The 27776-nt window shown below is 52.2% G+C and overlaps 2 protein-coding genes across 5 annotated transcripts; one reads left to right on the top strand and one right to left on the bottom strand.

Moving 5' to 3' along the window:
• Positions 1-1781: 1781 nt before the first annotated feature.
• LGALS2 (galectin 2) lies at positions 1782-17973 on the top strand. 3 transcript variants are annotated; one of them, XM_059936910.1, is made up of 5 exons: positions 1809-1856; positions 3420-3516; positions 16091-16173; positions 17308-17467; positions 17633-17973. In XM_059936910.1, exons 3-5 carry the CDS (start codon positions 16106-16108, stop codon positions 17777-17779), a joined length of 375 nt encoding a protein of 124 aa, XP_059792893.1. In that variant the 5' UTR covers positions 1809-1856; positions 3420-3516; positions 16091-16105; the 3' UTR covers positions 17780-17973. The 3 variants fall into 3 exon arrangements, with proteins under 3 accessions (XP_059792892.1, XP_059792893.1, XP_059792891.1); XM_059936909.1 differs by lacking the exon at positions 3420-3516 and having other exon boundaries at positions 1782-1856; XM_059936908.1 differs by lacking the exons at positions 1809-1856; positions 3420-3516 and adding an exon at positions 11655-11733.
• Positions 17974-18354: 381 nt separating this feature from the next.
• On the bottom strand, positions 18355-26298 carry CDC42EP1 (CDC42 effector protein 1). Of its 2 annotated transcripts, none has more exons than XM_059936906.1 (3): positions 26200-26298; positions 20958-21727; positions 18355-19622 (listed from the first exon to the last, which is right to left on the bottom strand). In XM_059936906.1, exons 2-3 carry the CDS (start codon positions 21418-21420, stop codon positions 19000-19002), a joined length of 1086 nt encoding a protein of 361 aa, XP_059792889.1. In that variant the 5' UTR covers positions 21421-21727; positions 26200-26298; the 3' UTR covers positions 18355-18999. The 2 variants fall into 2 exon arrangements, with proteins under 2 accessions (XP_059792889.1, XP_059792890.1); XM_059936907.1 differs by lacking the exon at positions 26200-26298 and adding an exon at positions 25944-26045.
• Between the last annotated feature and the right edge of the window lie 1478 nt (positions 26299-27776).

Raw genomic sequence — 27776 nt, 5'->3', positions numbered from 1 at the left:
TGGCCCAAACTGGGTGTCAGGGTAGAAGGTGTGGAAGGAAGGATCTGAGGATGGTGACAAAGGTGAGGATGCTGAAAAGAAGGAGGACCAACACAGGAAACAGGAAATGCAGGAATTGGGCCTTTGGCAGCTGTTCCCTTCTCCACCATTTGCAAATGTGTTCCTCTGAGTGACTTGGGGAACCCCTAGGAGGGGGTGGGCAAGTAGAGCTGAGCTGTCCTTGAAGCAGCTATAATCAACTAATCCAACTGCTGGTTTTCTCTGAGGTGGCTACCTGTGTCAAAATCTCCTGGGGAACTAATGAAGAATTCAGGCTCCTGGGCAACCTCATATTCAAGTAGGACTCCCGGGATGTGGCCCAGGAATTTGCAGTCCAAAGTTAGCGTTATCCTATGCTCAGTCCACCCCCAGCTCCCTGAACCTCCTTTGCCTGCTCTGGTTCCTCAAAGACCTTAGATCCGAGATGTGCACGTCTGGGGTAATACAGACCCACCCGATGGTCTGACTGCGCGGTGTGGATGATCACTGCAGCTTAGCGGGATCCTGGTGTCCGACCTCCCTCTGCCCCAGCTCTTCTTAACATCAGCCTCTCCCAGCTCGGTGCTCAGGTATACCAGGTAGGGTCACACTCGCTGTGTGACTGAGTTGTGTGCCAACGGGGTTGGAGGATAAGGGGCTGGGGACTGAAAGGTCTGAGCAACCCCGTTCCGCCCCCCACCCCCATCCATACCCCTTTCCAGCGGGTAGGAAGATCTGGTTTTTACAGAAGGGTGTGGCCACAGAGGCCGATATTATGACCCTCCTTCCACTGGCTGGAAGGAAACTAGAGACCACGGATTTCACCAATAGGAAGGCAATATGCAAATATTGCCCAGCGTTAATTGGCTGATGGACAGAGGCGTGCCATTCATTCTTGTGCTCTGAGACTTGGAGCGTGGAGCACAACTTTGAGGTAGAGGTTGCACTTGGAAGTAATTATTGAACACCAACCTTGTGCCAAGTCCTGTGTCAGGGCATACAGGGGTGAATAAGACCGGCAAGGCACCGCCCTCGTGGAACTTACATTCTAGTAAACTAATAAGAACATAAATAAATGAACAATTTGTTTTCTAAATTTCAGATCTGGGTGGTGCCACGAAGACAATGCACCAGGGAGCTGTAACACCAGCGATGCTGTAACAAGTCCTGCAAGGGTATATTCTAAGAGCAGCAGAGGAGGGCAAGACCAATTACCCTGGTGGTGGAGTGAGAGGTGGAAAGAGGAGGTGCCCTTGAGCATGGAGCTAAAGAAGGAGGAGGAATTTCCTCCCCTAGCTGAGGGGGCAGTATGTGGGAAGTACATACTGAACTTTAGGAACCCCAGGAACTGTGAGGTAGATGGAGGGAAGAATGTGCAGGGCAGGAGAGAGCAGAGTTATGTGACTTTGGGCAAGTCTTTTACCACTTGAGCCTCAGTTGGCAGAGGATTAAAGATAATATAGAACACATAGTATATATGTGCACTCAATAAATGCTAAATAAAGAAAGCTCCAGGTGGTGACCACTACTGTCATACTGGGAGAGCCCCTCAATTGTGTTCCCTAGATTTAGGGCTTTGGTCCTACCCCTCTCTCTTCCCTTTCCCCCAAAGCTTATACCTTCAGGGCTTCTGTCTTCACTTCTCCCCCTGGAACTTAGCACACTGGCATTTTGTCTTCCTGCCTCCCTAGGGGACAAGGACTCCAAATAGAGCAGGAAAGACTTGGATAAGCTCCAAGAAAGGACTTCCTTCTCTTTTTGTCAGAGTTGCAGCTGCTCAGAGGAGGGGACAGCGTGCATTTCCCACAGATTTAGAAACTTCTGGAGCTGGAAGAAAGGTTTGCGATAACATATATAGTCCAGAGCTTTTTTTTTTTTAATTTAATTCTTTTTTTTAGATTTTTTTTGATGTGGACCATTTTAAAAGTCTTTATTGAATTTGTTACAATGTTGCTTCTGTTTTATGTTTTGGGTTGGGTTTTTGGACACGAGGCATGTGGGATCTTAGCTCCCTGACCAGGGATCGAACCCATACCCCCTGCATTGTAAGGTGTAACCACTGGACCGCCAGGGAAGTCCCTAGTCCAGAGCTTTTAAATTTTTTTTTTTTTGACAGATATCAAATGTAAGAAATGCACTTTACATCAGGACCAGCTGAACTCAAGTTTTATGGAGGCTGAAGTTTGTAAAATTTAGGGACCTCTTTAAAAAAAAAGAATATAAAATTATGTATGCAAAATCAGGTATTTATTTAGAGCAAAAAAATAAATTCCTATAAATTACAAACTTTAAAAGTCTGACTGGGATTTCCCTGGTGGTCCAGTGGTTGAGACTCTGAGCTTCCACTGCAGGGATTGGAGGTTCAATCCCAGGCCAGGGAACTAAGATCCCGCGTGCCGTGTGGCGTGGCCAAAACAAACGAACAAAAAATAAAAAGTAAAAAAAAAGAGTCTGACAAACACCATAATCATAAAGTCAGAACAATAAGAAATTTTCACTAAACTACCTGACATATTGCTTTACTACCTTTTTTCCTGCAATTTGAGGATGCATGCTTTTCATATAGCAGTGACTTTCTTATATTTTCTATAAAGAGAAAGAAAAGTCAGGCTTCTAGCATGTTTGATCAAAATGTTTTTTGTTTTATTATTTTAGAAAAGTTTTTCTCAGCTTTACAATCAGTTTTTGGTAATGTCATGTAAACCTAAAATGTTTAATTTTGTCAAATTTGGGAAAGACAAATTTTCTGTGTGGTTTCACTAGGAGCCGCAGACTTTGTCAGAACAAAATGTGGTGTGTATGAGACAGAAGCCCATGAGTCATGATATATAAAACATTTGAAGACATACACAGATGTACTTGCTATGCACAGTACTGTTATGGGTTGGTGTCCTACAACAGAGGCATCCTGGTTAATTCTATTGCACATGATTCTCCCACCCCAAAAAGAAAATAGCATGTGGTGCGTTTATAATTAGATATGCTGTGCTATTAATTGTGTTCCCAATGGCGTGGACTTTTGCTGTAACTAGATCAGTGGGAACTCGATCCTCCACATGTAATTTTACACGTCTGAGAATTGGAAGAGTTTTCCATAGACTGGCTTCTGGCTCTATACAACGCAGACCTGGGTTCTCCTCCACTGCCCACATTCTTCCCACGTCAGGTGCCTAGGTGTCATGGTGACGTAGTGATGTGACCTCTGTCCCTGCACCTTTATGTCAGGACACCAGGTGAATTGACATGGTGACTGGGTATGGGTGATTGGAGTATTTCTGTGAACCATTCCCTACACTAGGATGCTAGCAATCACCTAACTATTCTAGAAGTTGACTGTGAACCTTATAACTATAATCTACTAAACTCAAACTAAATGTATGTCCAACTCAATTTCCCATTAGTTGGATCTCAGAGTAGTCGGACACAGCCTTTGGAAAGAGAAAAGTGTTTTACTGATATGGAACAATCTTCAAGATATATTAAGAGAATAAAAGCAAGGTACGAGACAGTGCGGCACACTTGAAACTGTGTGGTGTGTAGGGTATCTCTGGAAGGAAGCAGGAGAAGGGTATTCGCCTCTGAGTAGCTGTGGAGACCGGGGTGGATGGGGGACTTGCTTTTCCCTGTAAAGCCCTTTTGAGCTTTGTGAAGTGTTTTTTAAATCGCATGCATGTCTTCTTTTTCTTTTCTTTCTCTCTTTTTTTTTTTTTAAGATAAATGCTTAGCAGTTGACAATCTATTTTTCAACCTAATTTAGTTTGTTCTCTTAGTGGCCAGCAGGAGGAGGCAAATGCTTTCTCTCTCTTGGAGAGAGGTTTCCCCTTCTACAACATTCAGAAAACACCATGGCTGTGCCCTGTAGCTGGAACCCAGACTCCAGGTGGGGTCTTAAAAGGAAAATAAGTGAAAATAAGTTGTCATTACGAACTCTAGGGAATCTCTGATTTTTAAAATAGCTTTATTGAGATATAATTCACATGCCGATCAGGAGCTGGGCGCAGGTGGGAATTCTCGGTTGGGAGTTGCAATCCAGGTGTTGCTTCTGTACTCCATGGATCTGCCGCATCAGCTGTGACCAGGCCATTAAGGCATCCAAGCCCCCATTGTCCACAGGAAGACTGGGTGCTCTGGACACAGGAACCGAGCTCAGGGCTGAGGTCTCCTCTCCCCCAGGAAGGGCACTCCAGGACTACCCAAGTAACAGAAACAGTTTGCTTTATTGTTTAATTTCTAGAGAGATGTTCTCTATGGAAAAAATGTTCCTCTTGCCACTTATAAGAAGCAGAACATAGAACATTATGGTCTCTTGTGTAAATGCACCCAGTACCACATGTTCATAGGTAGGTATGACCCTGAGAAGGAGCCTCCCTGATCCAAAGGACCTGGGTAACATGCTGGGAGGGCGTGGGGGGAAGAGGAAGTGAAGGGGCAATGCATCACTGGATTGGAGCCACCGAAAATACCCCCCTTCTGAGCCCTGTGATGAGTGGTTCTTGCTGCTGATCTACCATCCAACCACCCATTCGTCCATCCACCCCTCACCCACCCACCCAACCACCTATTCACCTTTTCATCCTCCCATGCACTCATCCATCCATCCAGCCATCCATCCATCCATCCATCCATCCATCCATCCATCCATCCACCCTTGAGTTAAGATCAACCTGATAAGGTCCAGCCAAGAGCTGAGGAAGAGTTCTAGGTGGAGGGAACAGCAAGGACAAAGTCTTGAGGCTGGAATGAGTTTGGCGAATCCACGGGTCAGCCTGGCCAGGGGGCATGTGTGATGAGATGAGCCTGCAAGGTGGACAGGACTGGATCGGCGGGACCTTGTCAGCCAAGGTGGGAGTTTGGATTTGTTCTAAGTGTGAGGAGAAGCCTGGAGGGTTTCGAGCAGGAGAGCGGGGTGTTGTCATTTCCATTTTATAAAGACCCCAATGGGTGGTGAAAAGATAGTGGGGGCAGGAGCGGAGAAGGGGAGACAGTGAAGTGGCTGTGACCCACCCCTTTCTCCCACAAGGGCCCTCCCCAATTCCAGGTGAGGCGAGGATGACCCAGGAGCTCCAGTGGACCTAGGCAGTCCTGGAAGGATGCGCACTGGGAGTGTGGCCAGGTGCAGCCAGCAGCTGGGGTTCAGGGTGAGGCCACAGAACCCGGCGATCAGGTTAAACAGGGAAGATCCCTGGACCAGATGAGGTAAGAGCTCTGTGGATGTCCGTTGAAGGACAGACGGTTGGCTGGTCAGAGATGCAGAAGCAGGGCTGGACATCCAAGCAGACCTGATGTTAATATTTAATAACAGTGAACATTTATTTATTCAGCTGAACATGGGTCGGCACAGTGATTAGCACTTCGCGTACGTTCTCCCTTAAGGCCCACATCTGCCCTGTGAGGTGTGACCGTGACAGTTCCCATTTTGCAGATGGACCAGCTGAAGCCCAGAGAGGTTATGTGACTTGCCCAAGGTCACACAGCTATAGACAGACCTCCTTGTGCCTGAGGCTAACACAACTGAAGAAAGATTGTGGGAATAAGAGGGGCTTTTCTCTGTATAAGGACTGGAAAGCACAGATCATAAGCCCTAGATCTGTCCAGGGGAAAACAGGGCCCCGATCTTGCTGGTGTGATCATTTGGCCCCTTGAGATGGTACATCTGGCTGTCACCAGCGTCTTTCTCCTTACCCATCATGCTCTAGTCCCCGGCTCCCTGGGCTCTGGGAGGATGGACGCTGGCTTCCCAAGGAGAACTGTCCTCCAGGGGCGGGGGAAGGGATGTGCTCACCAGCCAGAGTCCAGGCTCTTAGATGCTGCTTGTTGCAGATTCGCTCCGAGCTTCTGCTCTCTCCACTGTCCTGGATACTTGGCTTCATCGTCTCAGGTGAAACCTCTGCCCATTTAGGAATCCTCCCTCAAAGCAAGGAAGGAAGACATTTGTTTCTTTACTTAATTTTTAGCATCTATTATGCGCCCCACATGCTACATAGGTTAACTTTTTTAATTTAAAAAATCTTTAAAAATTCTCACAATCGGGAATTCCCTGGTGGTCCAGTGGTTAGGACTCCGCGCTTCCACTGCAGGGGGCACGGGTTTGATCCCTGGCTGGGGAACTAAGATCCTGCATGCTGCATAGCCCTAAAAAACCAAAACAAACAAACAAACAAAAATTCTCACAGTCACCCCGTGAAGAAGATACTATTAGCTCCCTTTCACAAATGAAGAAACTGAGGCTTGAAGTGACCTGACGTGGCTCCTCAGCTTGCAGGTGACAGAGCCAGGATGTGTTATTTGCCTATTTGTTGCCAAAAGCTCGGTGCTTTCCATGAGCCCCGTCCTGGCACCTCCTGGTCTCAGAAAGAGGAAGTTGGAGAGAGAATGAGCAGGGAGGGAAGTGTGGACAGACATCACTGATGAGTTGATTTGTTTGTTCTTTGGGAGGAGAAGGACAGGAGAGGAGATAGGCAGGGATCCCACAGACCTCAGGACCAAAGTCCCCCAACAGCAGGAGGCCTGGTGGGTGACAGTTACTGGAAGCCACAGGCCAAACTCTCCATTAGGCCCAGCAGAACACAGTGGCTCAGGCCCAGACAATTTAGGGGCCCACCAAAATGTTTTAATCTCTTATAAAATCAGAAGAGGAATTCCCTGGCAGTCCAGTGGTTAGGGCTCCATGCTTCCACGGCAGGGGGCACAGGTTCCATCCCTGGTCAAGGAACTAAGATTCCATTTGTCACGTGGTGTGGCCAAAAAAATAAAATCAGAAGAGAAAATGAACTTTCAGGTGGACAAAAGTGTTTTAATAAATAGCATTGAGGGACTTCCCTGGTGGCTCAGTGGTTAAGAATCCGCCTGCCAACGCAGGGGACACGGGTCGATCCCTGGTTGGGGAAGATACCACATGTCGCGGAGAGCTAAGCCTGTGTGCCACAAGTACTGAAGCCTGCGCACCTAGAGCCCGTGCTCCGCAACAAGAGAAGCCACTGCAGTGAGAAGCCCTCGCACCGCGACGAAGTGTAGCCCCCGCTCACTACAACTAGAGGAGGCCCGTGCGCAGCAACGAAGACCCAACGCAGTCAAAAATAAATAAACAAATAAATTTATTTATTTAAAAAATATATATATGTAACATTGATATATTTATTCAATGCAGTCATAAAATACAATTAAATATATGTATGTTTATGTCTATGTGTGTATAATATATATTTTCTAATGGAGGAAGGGACCCATGAAGGCAGAAATACCTCAGGCTCACAAAAGTCATGATGGGGCCCTGGGAGTTTGCAAGGAGAACATTCCCACAGGCCTGGGTCTCAGACCTGGCCGCCAGGTGGAGGTGAGCAGCCTTCCTCCCAGCTGACACAGGTAGGGCACTGGGCTCCTGATAATAATGACAAATGTTTTCTGTTAACTATTAACGAAGTGCCAGGCTTTGTCTCCCTTAATCCTCACAACACTTATTGCTCTCATTTTACAGAGGAGGAGACTGAACTCAGAGAGGTTGGAACAAAGATTCCAGAGCTATACTGACCTCTAAATGACATTGGAGAACCCCCTCTGGCCCCAGGAATCTGGGACTTTCTGAAGCCTTCCATTGGGGTGTCATTAATTATTTTCTAGTCGTTTCCTGTGTCCAAGCTTGTCTCTCTACTAGACTTGGCCTCTTTAAGGCCTGGCTTTATTTTGTACTTTTCTTCTATGGGGCCCTCAATCCCATGCATTTGAATCAAGTCTTTTGTGCTTTTGTTCCATGAGGGAGACCCTGTGTGGCCAGCTAGGCCATGTCCTCCTTGGCACCTCAGAGGTGGACACACCAGCAGCTTTGTTACGGCTGCTCCTCACTGTTGTCCCTCAGCGCAGCCTGGTGGCCTGGTGTACAATTCAGTGAAGGCAGATCTGTAAGGGCCCATCATGAAGTCCTGGGAACTTGCTTTTGTAGCCGCTTTATTCACTTAACACTGTACCATGAGCAAGGAACCACGGCCATTGAGGGTCTCCTCAAATTGTGATTTCTGATGGCCGCATAATAGTTCATTTATATTTTCTTAGCACCATTAACTTAGCCAATCCTGTAGTATTGATATTTCACTTTCTAACTCTTCCCTGATGATGATGATGATTTTTGCTATTCAGTCAGTCAGTCAATAAATATTTATTAAGCATGTACTAAGTGCTGAGAACAACTTTCTGATCATCTGGCTTGATTCAAGGGTAACATTTGGAATATTGAGCAGAACATCTGAAAATCTACGAGAAGGGGCCAAAGTAGTAGGTAGAGGAAAATTCATAGCTTTAAATACAGTTATTAGTAAGAAGAAAAGATGAAAAGTCAATGAACTAAACATTCACCTCAAGAAGTTAGAAAAAGAGCAATAAAAGAAAAAGTTAAAAAAAACTCTAAAAGTTAATTAGCATAAAAGCAGAAAATAATGAAGGAAACAAAACCAAGAGCTGGTTCTTTAAAAAGAACAAGGTAGTAGAATGTCTAGGGACATGTGCGGACTGCAGATTCTTTATTTATTTATTTTAAAAATTTATTTATTTTAAAAATATATTTATTTATTTTTGGCTGCTTTGGATCTTCGTTGCTGCATATGGGCTTTTTTTAGTTATAGCGAGCAGGGGCTACTCTCGTTGTGGTGCACGGGCTTCTCATTGCAGTGACTTATCTTGTTGCAGAGCATGGGCTCTAGGTACACAGGCTCAGTAGTTGTGGCATGCGGGCTCAGTAGTTGCGGCACACGGGCTTAGTTGCTCCGCGGCATGTGGGATCTCCCCGGCCCAGGGATTGAACCCGTGTCCCCTGCATTGGCAGGTGGATTCTTAACCACTGTGCCACCCAGGGAAGTCCCTGCAGATTCTTTAGTCAGGAGGCTTTCATGAGCATTATTTCTCCCACCAAACTTCTGATAACAATTGCTTGGCAAAGTGTATTACTTATCTACTGCTGTGTAACAAATTAACCAGAACTTAGGGACTTAAAATAAGAAACACATTTCTTACAGTTCCTGGGATCAGGAATCCAGACAGGACTTAGCTGGGTGCCTTCTGGCTCAGGGTCTCTCACAAGGCTGCAGTCAAATTGTTGGTGACACCAGCCATCCCAAGGCTCAAATGGGAGAAGATCCGCTGCCAAGTTCACTCACATGGGTATTGGCAGGGCTCAGGTCCTCATCACTGGTTGGCCGGAGACGTCAGTTCTCTGGCACATGGACTTCTCCATAGGACTACTGATAACATGGCTCACTTGCTTCTTCCCCCAGAGCTAGGGCAGAGAGAGAGAGAGAGAGAGAGAGAGAGAGAGAATGAGAGAGAGTGAGAGAGCAGTCTTTTTGTAGTCTTTCTTTTCATAATCAGTCTTTTGAAACCTAATCTTCTAGCATTCTGTTCTAGAATTCTAGTATGCTATTAGAATTGGGTCACTGGGTCTAGCCTCGCTCAAGGGGAGCCAGTTATACACGGGTGTGAATACCAAGAGTAGGGATCACTGGGGGCCAGCTAAGAGGTTGCCACCACACAAAGGGTTTAAGATCATACTCCTCCTGGAGGTCAAATATTGTTTTTGCTAAGTGAGGGCAGTGTAACATGCCTTGGCAGTCATCTGAGCAATGGGTTGGTAGACAAGGCAAGCCCTGCTACTTGTTAGTTGTATGAGGCCTGGGAACCTTTGTTCCTCATCTGAAAAATGGGGTAATAGTAAAGATCACCTCCAGAATTTATTGGGTTTATTGTGATGAGGTCTGGAAAAAGTGCTCTGTAAAGCGTAAAATACCCTGCAGAAGGTAGGCATTATTAAGAGAACAAGGTTGGAGATGCAGGTGTCAGTGATTTTTTTCCTTTCCTTTATTAGTATTTTAAAAATCTTCCATTGATGTAAAACGTACACACAGAAAAGAGCACAATTCATAAGTGTGGTCATGTTCTCCTGTCTTTAAACATTCTTCTAAAACAAGTGAACTTTTAAGTTCTTTTTACTTTGTGTACTTTCTACAGTGGGCTAGAATTACTGATATCATCAGAAAAATGTCACCTCTACAAGGTGTAGTTTCTGTTGATTAGAGAGTTTCCGTTTATGAAGCACTTTCAACTCCTTATCTTGCTTGGGTTTTACAATGGCCCTGGGAGAAAGATCAAGAAGGGATCAATTTCCTTGCGAGGAAATCCCTCTCGTCTCGGGGCGGGCAGGGGACTGAAGGCGGCGTCCTCTGTGAGTGCTGCGCAGTGAGCCACCTGTCAGCTCCTGGCACAGAAGGGCCTTCAGCAGGGCTGGCCCACCAGCACCCCACCCAGAGTGGCTACCGCCAGCTCTAATGGAAAACTCTCCAGCTCGCCAGACCAGGGCTCTAGAAAAATTCTACTTCTGGGAATCCGCCTTAAAAAAATTGTCATGATGCTGCCAGACGTTATGTGCAAATAATTGAATGCAGTAGCATTTTAAATGGCAAACACTTGGAATTAATGTAAGTGTTCAGCAGAAGGAAATAGGTTGAATAAATTTAGTCATTGAAAGGTAGAGTATTTCACTGCCATTAATATATAGTTCTGAAATATAGATTTGTGGGCTTTAATGTTTACTGAATGAAGCAGGATCAACAATTGAATAGACAACGTGTGTCTATGATATAAATCCATTGAAAACCGCATGGAAGGAAATGTGCCAATAAAATAAGCAGGTTCCATCCTGGTGGTGGGATTATGAGTGATCGTATTTCTTTTTTTTTTTTTTTTTTTTAAGTTTTTATTTATTTATTTATGGCTGTGTTGGGTCCTCGCTTCTGCGCGAGGGCCCTCTCCAGTTGCGGCGAGTGGGGGCCACTCTTCATCGCGGTGCGCGGGCCTCTCATTATCGCAGCCTCTCCCGTTGCGGAGCACAGGCTCCAGACGCGCAGGCTCAGTAATTGTGGCTCACGGGGCCAGTTGCTCCGCGGCATGTGGGATCTTCCCAGACCAGGGCTCGAACCCGTGTCCCCTGCATTGGTAGGCAGATTCTCAACCACTGCGCCACCAGGGAAGCCCCGTATTTCTTTTTATTTAATATCTCTAACTGACTATGGTAAGTATGTCAATTACATAAGTAGCAGGGGTAAAGAGCAAAGCACGGAAATCCCATTACCCACCCCACCCTCCCCAGCCCTCCCACTCCCTTCCCTACTTAGTTTGCTATTGATACTTCTAGATGTTTTCTTTGAATCCACCATGTATTGCTTTTAAAACTTTCACAGACAATCAGAAAAATCATGAGGTGAGGGGAGAAAACAAAAGACTCTCAAAATGAATCTGGACATCATAAAAGTATAGAGATTTTTACACACAAGTCTCTCTGTTTAAGGATGAGAAAGTGGGGCTCAGGGTTGTGGGGTAGCCTGCCAAGCTCACATGGTTTGTGCCCGCTCCTGGCGCCCAGTTCAGCGCTGCTTCTGGGGTCACATGCCCTCGAGATCCGGGAGGAGGCTGGGAAGCTGGGCTGGAGGGAGGCCAGGAGGATGCTCTGTGCTGAGTGGGCCGGGCCAGGGTGAGGAGCCTTCTGCCTGTTTGTTCTGGGTACCAGGAGATGTGGGTGGAGAAACACCCTGGCAGAAAGGACCAAAGTCCTCATTTATGGCCTTGGGGGAGTTAATGTGTAATATTCTAGGATATAAGCTGGACTGTGAGGTGAGACCCTGAGCCCAGATCTCCAGGAGCCACCGAGGGCTGCCGTCAGGAGCTGCCACCATGTCGGTGAGGATGCCGGCTCCCCACTGCCCACCTCCTCCAACCCTCTGCCTCTTCGCCTGAGTGGGGGTGGGGTGGATGCTGGCGGAAAAGCATCGCTGCCCCTCCAGCCTCCGTTTCCTCATCTGTATACTGAGGAAGTTGGACAGATCACCTCCACAGCCCACACCCTTTTTTTTTTTTTAAATGAGTTTTGTACATTAGAATCATTTGGGGTGCTTGCTACAAATATACATGTTTAAGGTCACATCCCAAGAGTTTTTAAAAAAATTTTTTTATTTATGGCTGTGTTGGGTCTTTGTTTCTGTGCGAGGGCTTTCTCTAGTTGCGGCAAGTGGGGGCCACTCTTCATCGCGGTGCACGGGCCTCTCATTATCTCGGCCTCTCTTGTTGCGGAGCACAGGCTCCAGATGCGCAGGCTCAGTAATTGTGGCTCACGGGCTTAGTTGCTCCGCGGCATGTGGGATCTTCCCAGACCAGGGCTCGAACCCGTGTCCCCTGCATTGGCAGGCAGATTCTCAACCACTGCGCCACCAGGGAAGCCCCCCACCCCCTTTTAAAAAAAGTATTTATTTATTTACTTGGCTGCGCCGGGTCTCAGTTGCTGCACGCGTGGGATTTTTAGTTGCGGGCATGTGGGATCTGTTCCCCAACCAGGGATCGAACCAGGTCCCCTGCATTGGGAGTGTAGAGTCTTAACCACTGGACCACCAGGGAAGTCCCTCCACAGCCCTTTAGCACCGAGGTTCTCTGCTCCCTCCACCACGGTTCTGAGCCTGTTTCTTTCCCCCTCTAGCCTCAGTTTTCTCATCAGTAATTTTTTTTTTTTTTTTTTTTTTTTGCCTATCCCCCTCAGCTTGCGGGATCTTATTTTCCCGACCAGGGATCAAACCCGGGGCCCCCTGCAGTGGAAGCACTGGAGTCCTAACCTCTGGACCGCCAGGGAATTCCCTCTCATTAGAAATATTAATCGTGGCAATAATAGTAACTGCTAACATCTATAGACAACTTTAACCTATTAAAGATGAAGAAACTGAGACTCGAAGATTAACTTGCCCAAGATCACAATCTGTAAATTGCAGGGGTTGAGGTTCTTTGAGGTCCCTCGCTAATTCTTTGATTGCAAACCCTGCTCTGCCATAGCCTACTGTGTGGCCTTGGACAAGGTACTTGGACAAGGTACCCTCTCTGAGCCTCAGTCTCCCATATTTGGGGACTTGGATCACAGATGGCATCTTCTGAGGATGGTATATTGGTTTCCTGCGGCTGCCATAACAAATTTACTCTCTCACAGTTTTGGAGGCTTGGGGTCTGAAATCCAGGTGTTGACAGGGACATGCTCTCTCTGAAGGCTCTAGGGGAGGATTCTTTCATGTCTTTTCCAGCTTCTGTTGGTTGCTGGCAATCTGTAGCCATCCTTGGCTTGTAGCTGTATCCCTCCAATCTCTGCCTCCTTCTTCACATGGTCTTTTCTGTGTGTCTGTGTTTCTGGGTCCAAATTTCCCTCTTCTTATAAGGACACCAGTCATATTGGATTTAGGGCCCACCCTCAGCCACTATGACCTCACCTCAACTTGGTCCTATTTCCAAATAGGTCTCATTCACAGGCTCCGAGTAGACATGGTTTTCTGGGAGACAATATTCAAGTCAGCACAGGTGGGGTGCAGGGTGTGGATGTGACTGGAGGGTCCAGCGTGGATGGCACGGTGCTCTCCGCACCCTCTGCCTCCCAGTGAGGACCTCTGTGCCCAGAGACTTTCCCTACTTTCTCCTTCCCCTGGTCGTCTCATCCCTCCCTTTTTTTCCTCCTTCCTCAGAGACCACCTAGTCCAAATCTCTTATATTAAAGATGGGGGAACCGAGGTCCAGAAGGTGGCACAGCTGGCCCCTAGTCATTTGGCCAGTTAGGAGCAGAGCTGGCACTAGATCCTGACCCCTGACACCTGCCCCCACCCCGACCCCAGCTTTGCCTCCCTGTCTCTCTCTGGGCTTCAGACTTTGTTAAGCAGGGGGGTCAGGCCCCCTCTCACGGGCATCCCTGTTTGTCCAGATGCACCCCGAGCCCAGCTTTTCTCATGCCCCTGCCCTGCAGCAGCCTTGGGGTCTCGGGTTCTTCTGTTTGAGCCAGGCAGCCACCAGGACGTACAGGGGCAGTGGGGGTGCTTCTCCCCATCCCAGTCCCACCCTGACTGTCCCAGGGTCCTGGTGGGTGGTGCATGCAACTAGGAGGAGACAGGAGAGTCCTCACGCCATCTGGTGGGGACTGTGCGTGCCGCAGGGCACACCGCTGTGAGGGTCTGCTTGGCGGCAGGGTGCCCATGTTCCTCTTTGGGACGGACTGGATAACCTCTCGAAGGAAGGCATTCTCTGTCTATCTGTGAGAGGCTGAAGGAGAATTTTAATCCAGTCTGGCCGGTGATCCAGCTGTTCCCCTAAGTGCCCATCTGAGGAGTTAGGCTTCCTGCCTCCGAATCCCACTTTCTCGAAGGCAGGGAGATTTCCCCCCACCCAGGGGATGTCTGGCCACGTCTGGAGACATTTTTGGTCGTCACAACTTGGGGGGAGGGTGCTACTGGCACCTGGTGGATAGAGACCAAGGATGCTGCTCTACCACCTACAGCACACAGGACAGACCCACAGGAGTGATCCAGCCCAAATGTCCAGGGTGCCGAGGCTGGGAAACCCTGCTCTGGGGCATCATAGGGTCTGACGTGCTGTGAGGCTGCACGCTGCTGGGCTTGGCAAGCCCTCTTTCGGGCCTTCCTTTTTTTTTTAAAATTTGTTTTATTTATTTATTTATTTAGGCTGCGTTGGGTCTTCGTTGCTGCGCGCGGGCTTTCTCTAGTTGCGGCGAGCGGGGGCTACTCTTTGTTGTGGTGCGTGGGCTTCTCATTGCGGTGGCTTCTCCCCTTGCGGAGCACGGGCTCTAGAGCGCAGGCTCAGTAGTTGTGGCTTGTGGGCTCCAGAGTGCAGGTTCAGCAGTTGTGGCGCACGGGCTTAGTTGCTCTGCGGCATGTGGGATCTTCCTGGACCAGGGCTCAAACCCGTGTTCCCTGCATTGGCAGGCGGATTCTTAACCACTGCGCCACCGGGGAAGCCCTCAGGCCTTCCTTTTAAAATGCACTGCCTCCAGGAGAACCGGGCAACCCTACCCCTGTGTATGAACTGGCAGATTATTTTCCCTCTTCGTGGAAAGGAGGCAGCTGCCAGCAGGGGAATATTGATCCTCCCCCCACGGACACCGCCCTTGACTTTCAGCAAAGCGCCCCGGTCCCACGAGTTGGTTCAGGGCTTCCCAGGTGTGCTCCCTCCAGAAAAAAAAAAAAAAAAAAAAAATCAGTGAACAGAAATCCCACAATGTAAATGTGTTCTCCCATAAAGTGTTCTAAATATTTGGTGGCTGCTGTATCCTGTCTGGCCCAACCTCACACCCTCCAACCATGGATGTGAAAACTGGACATTTTCTCGGGCTGGGATAATGAGCTTTGAAAACCCAGCTTTGAGAGCCTCCCTCTAACCGTAGTAAAGTTGTGGGAACCCCTGCTATACGAAATTCAGACAGTGCCAAGGTCGATGGAAAAATAGGAAGCAGATGGATACTGTAGTAGCAATAAATAAGCACAATGACCACGGTCCCTTGATTTGCTTTTAGCCTGTGCCCTATTTGTGGGCTTCACAAACGTGAGCTCTCATCCTCCCAACCAGCTCATAGGAGGCGCTATTAACCTCAGGGCCTCCAACAGCATCTGTTACACAGTGGACGCTCGGCAACTGGTTCTGAATGAATAAATCAAATTAGCCCATTTTATAGATGAGGAAAGTGAGGTATGGAGAGGGATTTTGATGGACATGTTCAGACATGTGACTTACGGAGTTTTATAGATTCTTCATTTGGGATGGGCCTAGACCTGCCTGTGATACAGTCATTTTCTGTCAGTAAAATGACTCCAAGTTTGTGCAAGAACTAAGCACATCCTTGTTAGGGGGATTTTGCAGAGGGCACTGTGCATCATCACTTAAACACTTTTGGGAACAGTGAAGTGGGCAGGAGTCATTCTATCCATTTCATAGATGGGCAAACTGAGGTTCCCTCAGCTGGGCCCTATGTCTCCAGATCTGGCTGTTCTTCAGGCTGCAGTGGATGAGAGTGAAGCAAAATGGGCAAGAGGGGGGTTCCGGGAAGCTTTGATCTGAGCACTCTGGCTCTTTCCCTTGCCAGCTCCGTGCTCTCATGTGGGCAGAGGGAGAGTGAGGCCTGGGGCCAGGTCGGGATGGGATGATGCTGGTGAATGGGCTTCACCAGCAGAAGAGCGCTGGGCACGTGTGTGATTGATTTGTGTGGGTTGTTTCTCTGTTGGCGCAGGGGAAATTTGAGATTATGAACATGGACATGAAGGAGGGGACAACCCTGAAGATCAAGGGCAAGATCGCAGATGATGCTGATGGGTGAGCCAGTGGGGGGGCAGGTGAGGCAGGAGGGGGAGGGGGGCTGCCCACAGACCTGGAACAGGCTGGGAAGGGCAGCCTTGTGAAATGGTCGGACAACGAGAGTGACCTCAGACCAGGGGCCTTCTGTACACTCTTGCACGCTCTCATCCCCTCCCACACCCCTGCTGGCTTCTCTTCTGTTAGGGCTGCTTTCACATCTGAGGCTTCAGAATTCACAGCGGATGCCATGTGCTCAGTTCCTTGGCCCCAACAGACACTAAAGGGGCAGGTGAGAAATCCCGGAAGCTCTGCCCAGTCCTCTGCGAGTCAGGTGCCTCTACTGAAGGCCCAAACCCCCAGGGAACCACCCTCTTGACCCAGCTGAAGGGTCAGAGGCCGGCCTTTCACACACATTATACCAGTGACAGCCGCCAGGGGCCACCAAGTGGTCTTGTTTGCCTTCTCTCCATTAGAATCTGAGGCATTTCTCCGCCTCAGATGTCACAGCTCAGCGTTAGCCTCTCCTGTGTGCAGGACAATGTCAGCATTTCTTGGGACTGATCTCCATCAACTTTTGGTTGGGGAAGGGCAGGCAGACACATTGTGTAGGAACCAAGAGAAAAATCACCCCTTTCTCCTGCGTGGGTCCCTAAGGGTTGCAGAAATGTGGGATACCTCAGGTCTGAGACGTCCCAATGAAGGCACCCCATGACTCAGAACGTCCCACTCTCAGGGACCCTGAAGGTCTAACTCAGGCCCCTGTAGTGATCTTTTCAAGAGATCACACAACTCCTGACTGCATACCTCTAATGACAGGGAGCTCACCACTTTAGGTGTCCAACTATTTATGGCCAAACTTAATGGGTCTTCAGATAGTTGAATACAGCAATTCTTTCCCTCAGGATAGACACCTTCATTTCCTGAAATGTCACTATTAGTTACCCTCTTGTCAGGAACCTTAGTCTGTGCTCTAAATGGAATGTGATAATCCAGTGCCAAGTCTGATCAAGTTGTCACCTCCCTTGTTTTAAGGTACAGACCTCAATTAACACAACCTTTAGTGATTCTTCCAGTATGTGGTCAACCCTGCGACCCAAGCTGTTTTAGCCAGGGCTGGCCCCTTATTCTCACCTGTTACTCCTTCCCCTGCAGCTTTGTGATTAATCTGGGCCAGGGGACAAATAAACTGAACCTGCATTTCAACCCACGTTTCGGTGAATCCACTGTTGTCTGCAACTCACGGGATGGCAACAGCTGGGGGCAGGAGCAACGGGACAGTCACATGTGCTTCAGCCCGGGATCAGAGGTCAAGGTGAGGTCAAAGGCGGGAGGGGCCTGAGGAGGATATCAAGGGGAGAGCCCAGATGGTAGGGCACCCTGGCCTAGACACGGGCTGGGACCGTCTGAGCCACCAGGCACTGCCGTGGCCCCTTTCCAGGGTGCTCCTGCCTCCCTGATGCCTTCCCTCCCACTACAGCTCCTCGTGACCTTCGAGAACAACGAATTCAAGGTGAAGCTGCCAGACGGGCACCAGTTGACCTTTCCCAACAGGCTGGGCCACGACCACTTGAGCTACCTGAGTGTGCAGGGCGGGTTCAACATCTCCTCCTTCAAGCTAGACTGAGGGCGGCACCTCGCCAGAACGCAAGACCCCGGAGCGGATTCCCGCTCCTGACCCCCAGCTACCGCCAGTCACGCGGAATCAGCAGCCCTTGGGTCCCAGCTTCCCATCTGTTGTTCCTAACCCTCTGCGCTCATCCCCCAAGGCTAAGAACCAACAAAAGAATCCACCTTTATAGAGTCTTTCCGTGGTAGGAACTGTGGTGCTTTCCATTATTTTAATGCTCCCAGCATCCTCATGATACAGAAGAGGAAACTGAGGCATAAGGTCCTTGGACTGCCAAGTGGGGGCTGGGGGTTGGGACGTGCTCCCGAAGTGCCAAGCTGCCCTGTGGGATTATGGTTCCAGGCACCTGGGCCAGGGGCTGTTCCCGGAACTATAGATAAGGGCTCCCACCTGGGCCTCTTATCTCAGGGCTATTCATTCCGGCCTAATTACTCATTACCCAGTGCCTCGGCCCCTCCCCTCACTGGGGCCCCCTGGGGGAGTCCTTGGCTTTCCAAACCCAGTGCTCAGGGGACTCAAGCAGGTGGCGCTGACACTGTCCTCCCAGGTCCTCAAGCATCTTGCAGGACACCTTTTATCAAAAAAGCCTTCTTTAATCAGGACCCAGAGGCAGGTCTGGGGTGCACGGGAAGGTGGGATTCCCCCACTGTGAGGTCACACCTGACTTTTCTCTGAGGCTTCTGGGACAAGTGGGGTGGCGGCGGGAATGTCGGGGAAGCAGCCTTAGCAAGGGCTGGGGCTCTCAGAAAGGCAGTGGGGACCCTGCTGGGGGCAACTCCAGGATGAGCTGGGGCAGGCGGTCCCTTTGGGAGAGGGGACAAAGGCTCTATGTGCTATGCTCCCCACCCCCACCCAGCAAGGGCAGCTTTCCCAGCACAAAGGCTGCACTGTGAGGCGAGGCCCTCCAGCTGGTGGGGACGGCCTGGGGTGGCGGGTGGGCCCGAGGAACGGCTACTGGGTCCAGAGTGGCAGTGGGGGGAGGCAGGGCGGCCCAGCACGGCCCATGGGAACACCCGGGTCCCAGGACAAGCCTGGTCTCCTCTGGCCTCCCTCCCATGTCTGTCCTGCAGAGGTGTGGAGGGGTCTGGGGACAACTTGGGTTCTCCCATCTTTCGTTGGCGGGACCCAGCTGTCAGGTGAGGGGCTGGCTCTGCACGCGGGCAGTTCACAGGCGGTGCCCCGAGGCTGGCTGGGGTCCTGAGCCCATGCCCAGCCGCTCACACCTTGACCTCGTCATCCTCCTCAGCTTCAGCAAACTTGAAGGTGTCGGCTTGCACCGTGCTGGGCACGGGGGCCCTGCTGCCTGCCTGCGGCGGCCCCCACTCTTCGTCCAGGCTCTCCCAAGAGGCCCGAGCCTGGGGCAGCACCTCCACCAGCTCCCGCCGAGCATCCATCTCAGTGTAGTGGCGGCTGCTTTGGCTGCCACCCCAGCCTGCTCCCCAGTGCCTGCCGGGGCCCACATCAGCAGGTGCACAGGGACGCTCTCCTACCGGGCTGGCCCTCGCCTCGGCCGTTGGGCCCAACCCCGGGGTTACCCCATTGGGGCACTGTCCACGGGGTGGGGGGCTTGAGGCAGGGGTCGGGGGGTTTGCAACAGGGGCTGGGGGATTTGCAGCAAGGGGTGGGGCTGGGGTCTCGGCTGCAGAGCCTTCTGAGAGGCTCATGACCCCCAGCAGCTCACTGAGGAGAGAGGGCCCAAGGTCGAGGTCCAGGCGCAAGGACAGGAGGGAGTCAGAGCGGCGAAGCTCAGGCTCAGAGGGGAAGGAGCTATCACGGTCTCGGTCACGAGGCTTTTCTGGGCGAGGCAGGCGAGAGATGGTGCAGAACCCGGAGTCCAGGCCTAGAAGAGAAATAGGGACCAGGGTCATAGCTGGGGTCCCTAACCAGGAATTGGGGAGGGGAGAGCCAGGACCAACTCCAGCTTGCTATGTGGCCTTTAGCAAGCTACTCCCCCATCTGGCCTCAGTTTCCCCCATCTTTCCAATACAGTGAGCCCCGTAGTCTCTTGTGTGATCCTCCTGTCAACCCTGGAAATTTACATAATCCTCATTCCCATTTTGCAGATGAAGAAAGTGAGGCTCACTTTGGGAAGAGGGGAAGGGCTAGCCCAGGGCCACAGAGTTTGATGGGCTGGAGCCAAGCCTGGAGCTCAAATCTCCTGACTCTCAGTGCCAACTGTGAACTTGTATGACCCCTGGTTCCCTGCCATGAACCCATAGCATATGGGCTGGTTTGTGGGCACAGGGATGGAACCAGCAGCCAGAGTCTGACTACATAGAAATCAAGACCCAAAGGACAGGCAAATGCCCTCCAAAGGTCCTCTGTCCCAGCCCCTGGCTCCAGGACCACCAGGACTGAGATATAGTGGTGGGGCTGTGGACCAGCCCTCAGTGAGATTCTAAGCGTCACCCCTGGAGAAGGAGCACCGCAGGAAGCCTCTCGTGCGGGGTCAAAGCTGCAGGGCAGGAAATGGCCACCAGGTGGCAGCAGGGGCCCCGGTTCCCAGGTGAGCTGTCCAGAGGAGGAGCCAAGGTTACACCTGCCACTCCCCACCCTGGCAGGAAGGGCCTCTGGCTTCTGCCCATGTGAGTGGTTTTCCAAATTTGGCAAGTTACAGGAACCTTTGTTCACATAACGACACAGCAACAGCTCCTGTGTCCTGAGCACCTACTATGTGCCAGATTCTGGGCCACACTGAATATGTGTAGCATCTCACTGAATCTTAGCAATGACACTGAGGGGCCCATTATACAGGCCAGGACTTGACTTAACAGAGGTCAGTTGGCTCACTGGGAATCAGGCAGAACCAGAATTTGAATCCAGAGCCCTGGCTCTCTGTCTCTCCACTATATCATTCTGACACAAGGGAGCTGCTTCCATTGAAGGGGGCTAGAGTGGGCTGGCCCAGCCAAGGGCCTGGGGGTGGGGGTGGGGGGCAGCTCAGGGGCAGGTAGAACTCAAACCCCATCTCCTCACCTCTCAACCTCAGTGTTTTGGGGAGTGAGCAGGTTCCCACCCTGTGACCCCCCGCTCCATCCATGATTTGGGGTTTGGGCCTGACCTCCAAGGAGGCTGAAATGCTGTGGGGAAAAGAGCTCACTTGGAGGCTTGGCTGAACCATCAAACACTCTGGGCCTCAGCCTCTGAAAAATAGGCAGATAGCCCAGGCCCTCACCGTAACTGGAGTGGCCGTCTGTGGAGGTGGCAGGGCTGCGGTCAAAGCTGAGCTTGCCCACCACGAGGCTGTCATAGGCGGCCTGGTTGAGCTGAGGCAGGGAGATGGCGTTCTTGATGATGGGGGAGATGGCCGGTGGAGCAGGTGAGGGCGCAGGTGGGGAAGCCATCCTCCGGGGCGGTGCCCCTACCCTCCGCATCAGCTGCAGCTTCTTGGCCAGGAAGCTGCGGGGCGAGCGGTGGGTGCCCCGTGAGCTGCCACCGTGGTTGCTGAGGAAGGAGGTGTCGCCGAAGACATCCCCGCCACGGCCCACGTGCATGGTGTGGCGGAAGTCCCCCAGTGGGGGGCTGATCATGTCCGCAGTCAGCCGCCTCTTCCCCTGCGAGCTGGACACCCAGCCCACGGGTGAGAGCTTGCCCAGGTTCATGGCCGGGGCTCCTCCGGCCCCCTGGGGGCCCGGCATCGGCTCTGGCTGTTCACAGCTGCTGGTCCATGCCCACCGGGGGCCTGGGGAGGGCGCTGGGCTGGGCTAAGGGTCCGCTTCTCAGCTCCCTCCTTCTTGGTGAAAGGGGGTGGATGGAGGCTGCGCCCCTGCTCTCCTAAGGTGCTGCCCCCAAATGCTGAGGGTATGGGAAGTCCATGGCTTGTCTGTCCCTGAGGTCTGGCTCCTAGCCCGGTGGAAGCAGCTGTAGGTGTTCTGTCCAAGAACACAGAAGGCACCAGACGTGCCTCAAATGTGGACAGCCCCTCTCCTGCCCAGGGGTGGAGACCTAAAAGAAAGAAAAGTAGTGGTAGGCCTGGGGGCATCCTGGGTCCAAATAATAACAGCTAAAGAGAACAAATGGGGACTCCCTGGCGGTTCAGTGGTTAAGACTCTGTGCTTCCACTGCAGGGGGCACAGGTTCCCTCCCTGGTTGGGGAGCTAAGATCCCGCATGCTTCTGGCGCGAGCAAAAAGTAAAAAAAAAAAAAAAAAAAAACAAATGATGGGGAACACGGAGAAAATGCTGAGCAGGCAGACCCACAAAGGAGGACACATCGCAGGATTCCACGTACAGGAAATTTAAGAACAGGCAAAACAAAACAATATGATAGAAATCAGAATTGTGGTTGCCTTTGAACAGGTATAGACTGGGAAGGGGCACAAAAAAATTCATCGAGCTGTACACTTAAGCTGTGTGGAGGTAAAATGTATGAATGGTCGTTATACGGCGCCCACTGATGAAGCACCTACTGAGTGCCAATGGCTTAAGTTCATCACTCATTTAACCCAGGCAACAGCCCTGAGGGAGGTTCTATAGAGAGGGGAGAAACTGAGGCACAAAGAAGTGAAGGGACTTGCCTGACGCCACACAGTAGGCATTGGTGAAGCCGGCAGGGCTCCCAACCCCAGAGCCCTTGAACCCCAGGGGCCTCCTGCTGGTGGGTTAAGTAAGTCACCTCCCTTCTCAGTGGGTTAAATTGTCTTCTAGCAAGGCCAGGAGGGAGGAGGTGCCCGGTGAAGGTTTTGTGAACTGCTGTGTAAACAGCAGAACCCTTCGCCTTCTACATGCTTCCTGGAAAAAGGATCCTGTGGTCAAAAGTGGTTTTTCCCACTTCTGAGTGATTAAAAAAAAAAAAAAAAAAGTGGTTTTTCCAGATGCCTACTACATGCCTGAGCATATTCAAGGCTCTGAGAAGGCCCGCAGGAAAGAACATTATCATAGTTTTGACAAAAGCCTTGTCACCGGGGAACAAGTTTTGGAAAAAGCTCAGCTGGTGCCAAAAGCTATTTCTTGCCTACTTCCTCCCCTCCTGATCTCTCTCCCACTTTCTTCCCCAGTCCCAGTCTTCTCTAAGCTTCTCTTGGTCTGACCCTACCCCTTCTAGTATCATAGAAAGTGTAGGCTGGAGGACACCTATGAGCCTATGGTCCCACATCTGGTTTTCCTGTGGCCCAGAGAGGCCAAGCTTGCTCAAGGTCACATCAAGAGAGCTGGTAGAGACGTCAACTCAGAGCCTTTGACTCACGTAGCCTTTACTGGCCCGTGGAGCCCAGTCTTGTCTCTCCAGATCACAGCACACTCTGAGGCTGGGGCCACTGCCTGGATTTTCCCTCCTCCCTCCGTCCCAGCACTCAGCTTGGGCTCTGCACGCGGCCAAGTGCCAAATCAATACCAGTTTAATCACAGGAGTTCTTTGTGATACCTTCATGCCAAAGGCTCACCCCTTGTCACCTTCCGAGGGAGGGGAGGTGGAGAATTCAGTGGCCTCACAGTGTGACCTTGGGCAAGTCATTTACCTCCACAGGCCCGGCACCTGAGCTGATAGACGTTGATAATGATTCTTAACAAGAACACCTAGATCTGAGGGTCAACTTAAAAAAAATTTTTTTGCTGCCACCTCCAAGCATAAAAACCTCAATTCTGCCCTTCAAATGTTATTTGAAATTCAAAATAGGTTAAATAACTAGATAAAAACAAAGGAGGCAATAAAACAAAGCTTGCTTTGTTTTCTGACTACATTCTCTTCCCTTCCCACCATCTGATCCTCTCCCAACCATAACTCCTCCCCGCTGGGGGGCGGTTCTGAATCATCCCTTTCCCTGGCACCCCCGGCACCAAGAAGTCCTTGTGGAATGTTTGCTGAAGTTATGAAGCACTCTGCATTTGGCCAGCCACTACATGATGTCATCTGATTCTCCAACAGCCCCGAAAAGCTGGAGGGTTAGCCCATTTTACAGGAAGAGCCACGGCTTGGAGAGAAAGAACTCTGGAGAGAAAGAACTTGGCCAAGGTCACATGGCAGGTACCTGCCATGGGCCAGGTTTCCCTGCTCTGTTGAGATGAGGATTAAATCTCTGGAGGAGGGGGGGAGGGTGTCATCCTGAAATGTCATGAAGAGGGGTCACTGTGTGTGCCATGGGGCCACACCCACCTCTCCCCAGCCCCCAATTCCCTGGCTTCTAGAAGCAGCCCCTCCTTTCTCAGCAAAAGGGGCTCCAGCCCCCACCCAACACCCATGGCCACTTTGACTTGTGAGACCAGCTTCTACCCCAATCTTGTGATGCCCCCACCTCCCAAATGTCTCTGGGCACCTCCAAAAGATCTCTACCCCACCCACTGCTGTAGAGAGACCTGCGGCATTGTGGAGTCGAGGGCAGGGCACTGCTACTGGGGACCTGTTTTCCCATGCGGAAAACAAGAACTGCATCGAACGCTGGTCCTCTCGCAGGAGAGTTTTAAGAGTGGAAGATGCTGTAAATTAAACCCTTGGATCCTGAAGCAGGGCTGGGTTTCAAAGCCAACATTCTTACACTAATATCTCTCATCCTAGGGACCCTTGATGGCAGCCTATTTGGCACTTGACGCTGACCACAGGGTATTGCTCGTGGTTAGGTGTGCCCCACCTGGCCCTGGAGTAAGTAGGGCTCCGGCTGTCCAGGAACATGGCCTATCTCCCCTCACCCGTCCAAGAATACTACCTGCTAATGCTCACAAACACCCATTTTACAGATGGAAAAAATGAGGCACAGAAAGGGAACTGACTTGCCCCAGGTCAGAGAACAAAAAAAGTGGTGTGTCTGGGAACCTCCCCAGGAGTCGACCAACATCAATAGTAAATGCCAGGGGAGTGGGTGAAGACTCCAGGGGTGCGGGGAAGAGTTGTTGGGGTCCGGGCAGATGCCCAGCCGCTGAGTACAGAAGGGCAGGCCTGGGAGGCAGGAGACTCAGCTCTGCAGATTCGGTGTCTGTGACCTGTGCTAGAGTGGTCACGGTGCAGCCTCAGCGTCCCAGGAGTCCTCATGTTTACCCTACAGAGGACAGTCAAGCCTGGGTACTCCGTAGGAGCTTGCTCAATAGCAGTGATGACCAAAAGGACAAGGTTTGGGGCCGGAAGCAGGGAGCATGCGTTAGGGAAGGCCAACAGGGGCCGCTGTGGAGGCACCTGTGGTTAGAGGAGGCCCAGGGCTGTCTGACGGAGGTGGGGGGAGGGGGAGAGGCAAGGCTGAGGCGGGCATGGGGGCCGCGGAACCCTAGCGCTCACCTGGGGGTCACCCGCAGGCCCCTAGCGGGCACCACCTCTCGTCCTGGAAGCCACTACCTGCACATAGCCCCCCTCTCGCAAGTGTCCCGCTGGGTAACACCACCCCTGCCAGTGCGCAGCGGGACCCTGTCTCTGTTAGGGCTGCTCTGGCCTCTGGAACAAGGGGTTAACTCCCTGGGGGCTGCCTTCTTCTGCTCCTCAGCGTCCTGCCACTTCAAGACGCGGAAACTGAGGCCAGAAAGAGGGTAGCAAGTTGTCCACAGTGGCAGCGGAGACGCCGTTCTCAGGACGTCAAGGGGGATAGTAGTAGGTGGGAGCACCTTGGGCCACCAGGGGAGGAAGGGGGAAGAGGGGGAGACGCTTCTTGCCCAGACACCCCAAGTTAGAGCCGAATCAGCCTTTGGCTCGGCGAGGCTGACTGGCTTCCGGCAAGGTCTCCCCAAGTCCTCGCTTCCAGTCCCTGCACCGCGTTTCGCGCGGCTGTGTCCTCCGGGCCAGTCCTTTCACCAATCTGAGCCTCAGTTTCCCGATCCAGAAAATGGGCTTCAAACTTCTTGAGTCTTGCCTGTCTCGGCAAGAATAGAACAGTCTCGAGGGCAGTCGGGATTGGAAGTCCGGGAAAAATTTTGGCCAGAAAACATTCCCTCCGGGAGGTACGGGGTCAGAATGCGGAGGGTCGCTTCGCGGGTAAGGGGGCAGCCGGCTGCCTTGGCCCGAGGGGAACCGGACGGGATGACCTCATCCGCTGCTCCGGCCTGGAATGCGGCGGTTGGGGAGGGGGCAGGGTGCCTGGACCATCTCCCCAGCGGTCCCCCCCACTTCCCGCTCTCCGCGCGGGCCTCGCCAAGGGGCCAGACATTCCGACACATAGCCCCCTCCCCGTTCCTTCCCTTCCTTTCCCAGGGCAGGAAGGAGCCTAGACTGCCCTCGACTCGCCCCCTCCTCCCGCAACCCGCTTTACCTTCCAATTCTCTGCCCCACTCTTCCCGCCGGGAACATTGCAAAACAACCCGAAAACTTGGAGCGTCCCGGCGCCGCTCCCGCGGCCAGCGCTCCGGGCCTGCCTGTTGGCACCCGGGGCGACTTTGGCAGGCTGGCCCCCCTCCCCCGCTCCTTGAGCCTAGCGGGGGGTGCCAAGTCCTCGCGGCGCCGCGATCCCCCTGCCGGTGTCCACGCCCACCCCGGGCTCGACGACCCGCGGGCCAACTCGCAGTTACCTTCTCTCCGCGAGCCGCGGGAGCGGGGGGCGAAGGGCGGACGCGTCGGCAGCGGCGGCGGCAGTGCGTCCCGGCGCGCAGCCCGGGCGAGTGGCTGGGCCGGTCTGCGCCGCCCTGGCCGCGGGCTCCGCGGGCTGGCTCCGGGGGCGGGGGCGGGGTGTGGGCCCGCTCCCTCCTCCCGCCTCTCCCCTCCCGTTTGCGGGCGGGGCCGGGCCCCCGTCCCGGGCACCGATCACGCCGCCCCGAGCGGCGGCGGCGAGAGCTGGAGGGGGAGCGGCGGGGGCGCCAGGTCAGGCTTTTGCCTGCTGCCTGGGGCAGGGGGAGCCGGGGAACGTGCGGGTTGCCGGGGCGAGGTGACTCGGTCCCCGGATCCCAAGACCTCTTCCACCGGCTCTCTGCGTAGCCTTGGGGCGCCCTGACCTGGTAACTCTCGCTGCTGGGCTCTTCAGCCGCTCCCTGCGGGAGTCTGGGGAACAGGGAAGCCGGATCTCAGAGGCCTTGAATGCCAGAGTCCTGCTTAGACCTTAAATTCTACAAGCTGGGATACCCACTCACTTTCTCCTAACCCACATTTCCTTTTTGCTCCAGTACAGGCCCCCGCGGGTACCAGGACACAGACATGAGCCAGACTGGGGTGCAGGCCACTGGTAGAGTGGTGTGGTGTGTGGTCAAGGCTGTGGACCTTGGAACTCAACAGCCTGGCTTCCTATTCTGTTCTGGTCACTGCTTATCCTTTCTGTGCCTTGCTTTTCCCATCTGTAAAATGGCATAATAGCAGCAGGCATCAGATGTTATGTTGTTAAGTGTTCTCTGCTGTGTCAGCACCTAGGAGTCTTGCTGAACAATTACATGAGGTCACACCTCAGATAGATGGGTTCCGAAAGCTTTATTGAGCACCCCTCAACCCCACCCATGAGGGGCAGGGAATCAGCCAGGCACAGCACTCTGTGCCATCTGCGCCTCATGCTGTTTTGACCTCCTCTGATACTCCCCTGTGACTGTGAGCCCCCTGAGGACAGGCAGGAAGACCTGGGGCTGTCCTTGCCCAAAGAGACCCCTAACACAGCCTGCAGGAGAGGGGCGGGGCTCAGCAAGGTGTCCTAGAAGAGGCGATACCAGAGTTAACTTGTTAAGGACACACAGGCAGAGGGAAGGGCAGTGGAAATGCACACACACCTGGCAAGAGACAGAACAAGCTAAGGAGCCGCATGGAGGAGGCAGGTGTGGCTGGAGGAGGGGCCATATTTACACACACGTGGAAGGAGGTTTTCGCGGTTCAGAGTGCCGTGCTTCTTTCATTGGCTCCCAGAATCCTCATGCTGGCCACCAAGGGAGGGGTTATTTCCCTAGCTGGACAAATGGGAAAACTGAGGTATAGAGAATTCCAGCACTTGCTCACACAGCAGTAGCACCGAGACTCCAGTCGGTCAGAGCTCTTTCCCTGGGCTCAGGCTTGAAGGTGCTTTGCCCCGGGAAAATCTGGAACATCTCAGAGGCACTGAATAGCATGGGGGAAGGGGGGCTGCCCCTGAGAGGCTCAGATGGGGGGCACAGTCAAGGGCTGGGAGAGACTTGGG

This window comes from Balaenoptera ricei, chromosome 10 (genome assembly GCF_028023285.1).
Source record: "Balaenoptera ricei isolate mBalRic1 chromosome 10, mBalRic1.hap2, whole genome shotgun sequence".
Taxonomy (NCBI): domain Eukaryota; kingdom Metazoa; phylum Chordata; class Mammalia; order Artiodactyla; family Balaenopteridae; genus Balaenoptera; species Balaenoptera ricei.
This window is presented reverse-complemented; position numbering and strand designations above follow the sequence as displayed.

What these genes read in the sequence shown, in the direction of transcription:
- CDC42EP1 (XM_059936906.1), bottom strand. Translation starts at nt 21,420, where the DNA reads ATGCCGGGCCCCCAGGGGGCCGGAGGAGCCCCGGCCATGAACCTGGGC. An exon ending in AGACGGCCACTCCAGTTACG is followed by an intron (nt 19,623 to 20,957) that starts GTGAGGGCCTGG and finishes TTTCTCTTCTAG; the next exon opens with GCCTGGACTCCGGGTTCTGC.
- LGALS2 (XM_059936908.1), top strand. An exon ending in ATCGCAGATGATGCTGATGG is followed by an intron (nt 16,174 to 17,307) that starts GTGAGCCAGTGG and finishes CTTCCCCTGCAG; the next exon opens with CTTTGTGATTAATCTGGGCC. An exon ending in GCCCGGGATCAGAGGTCAAG is followed by an intron (nt 17,468 to 17,632) that starts GTGAGGTCAAAG and finishes CTCCCACTACAG; the next exon opens with CTCCTCGTGACCTTCGAGAA.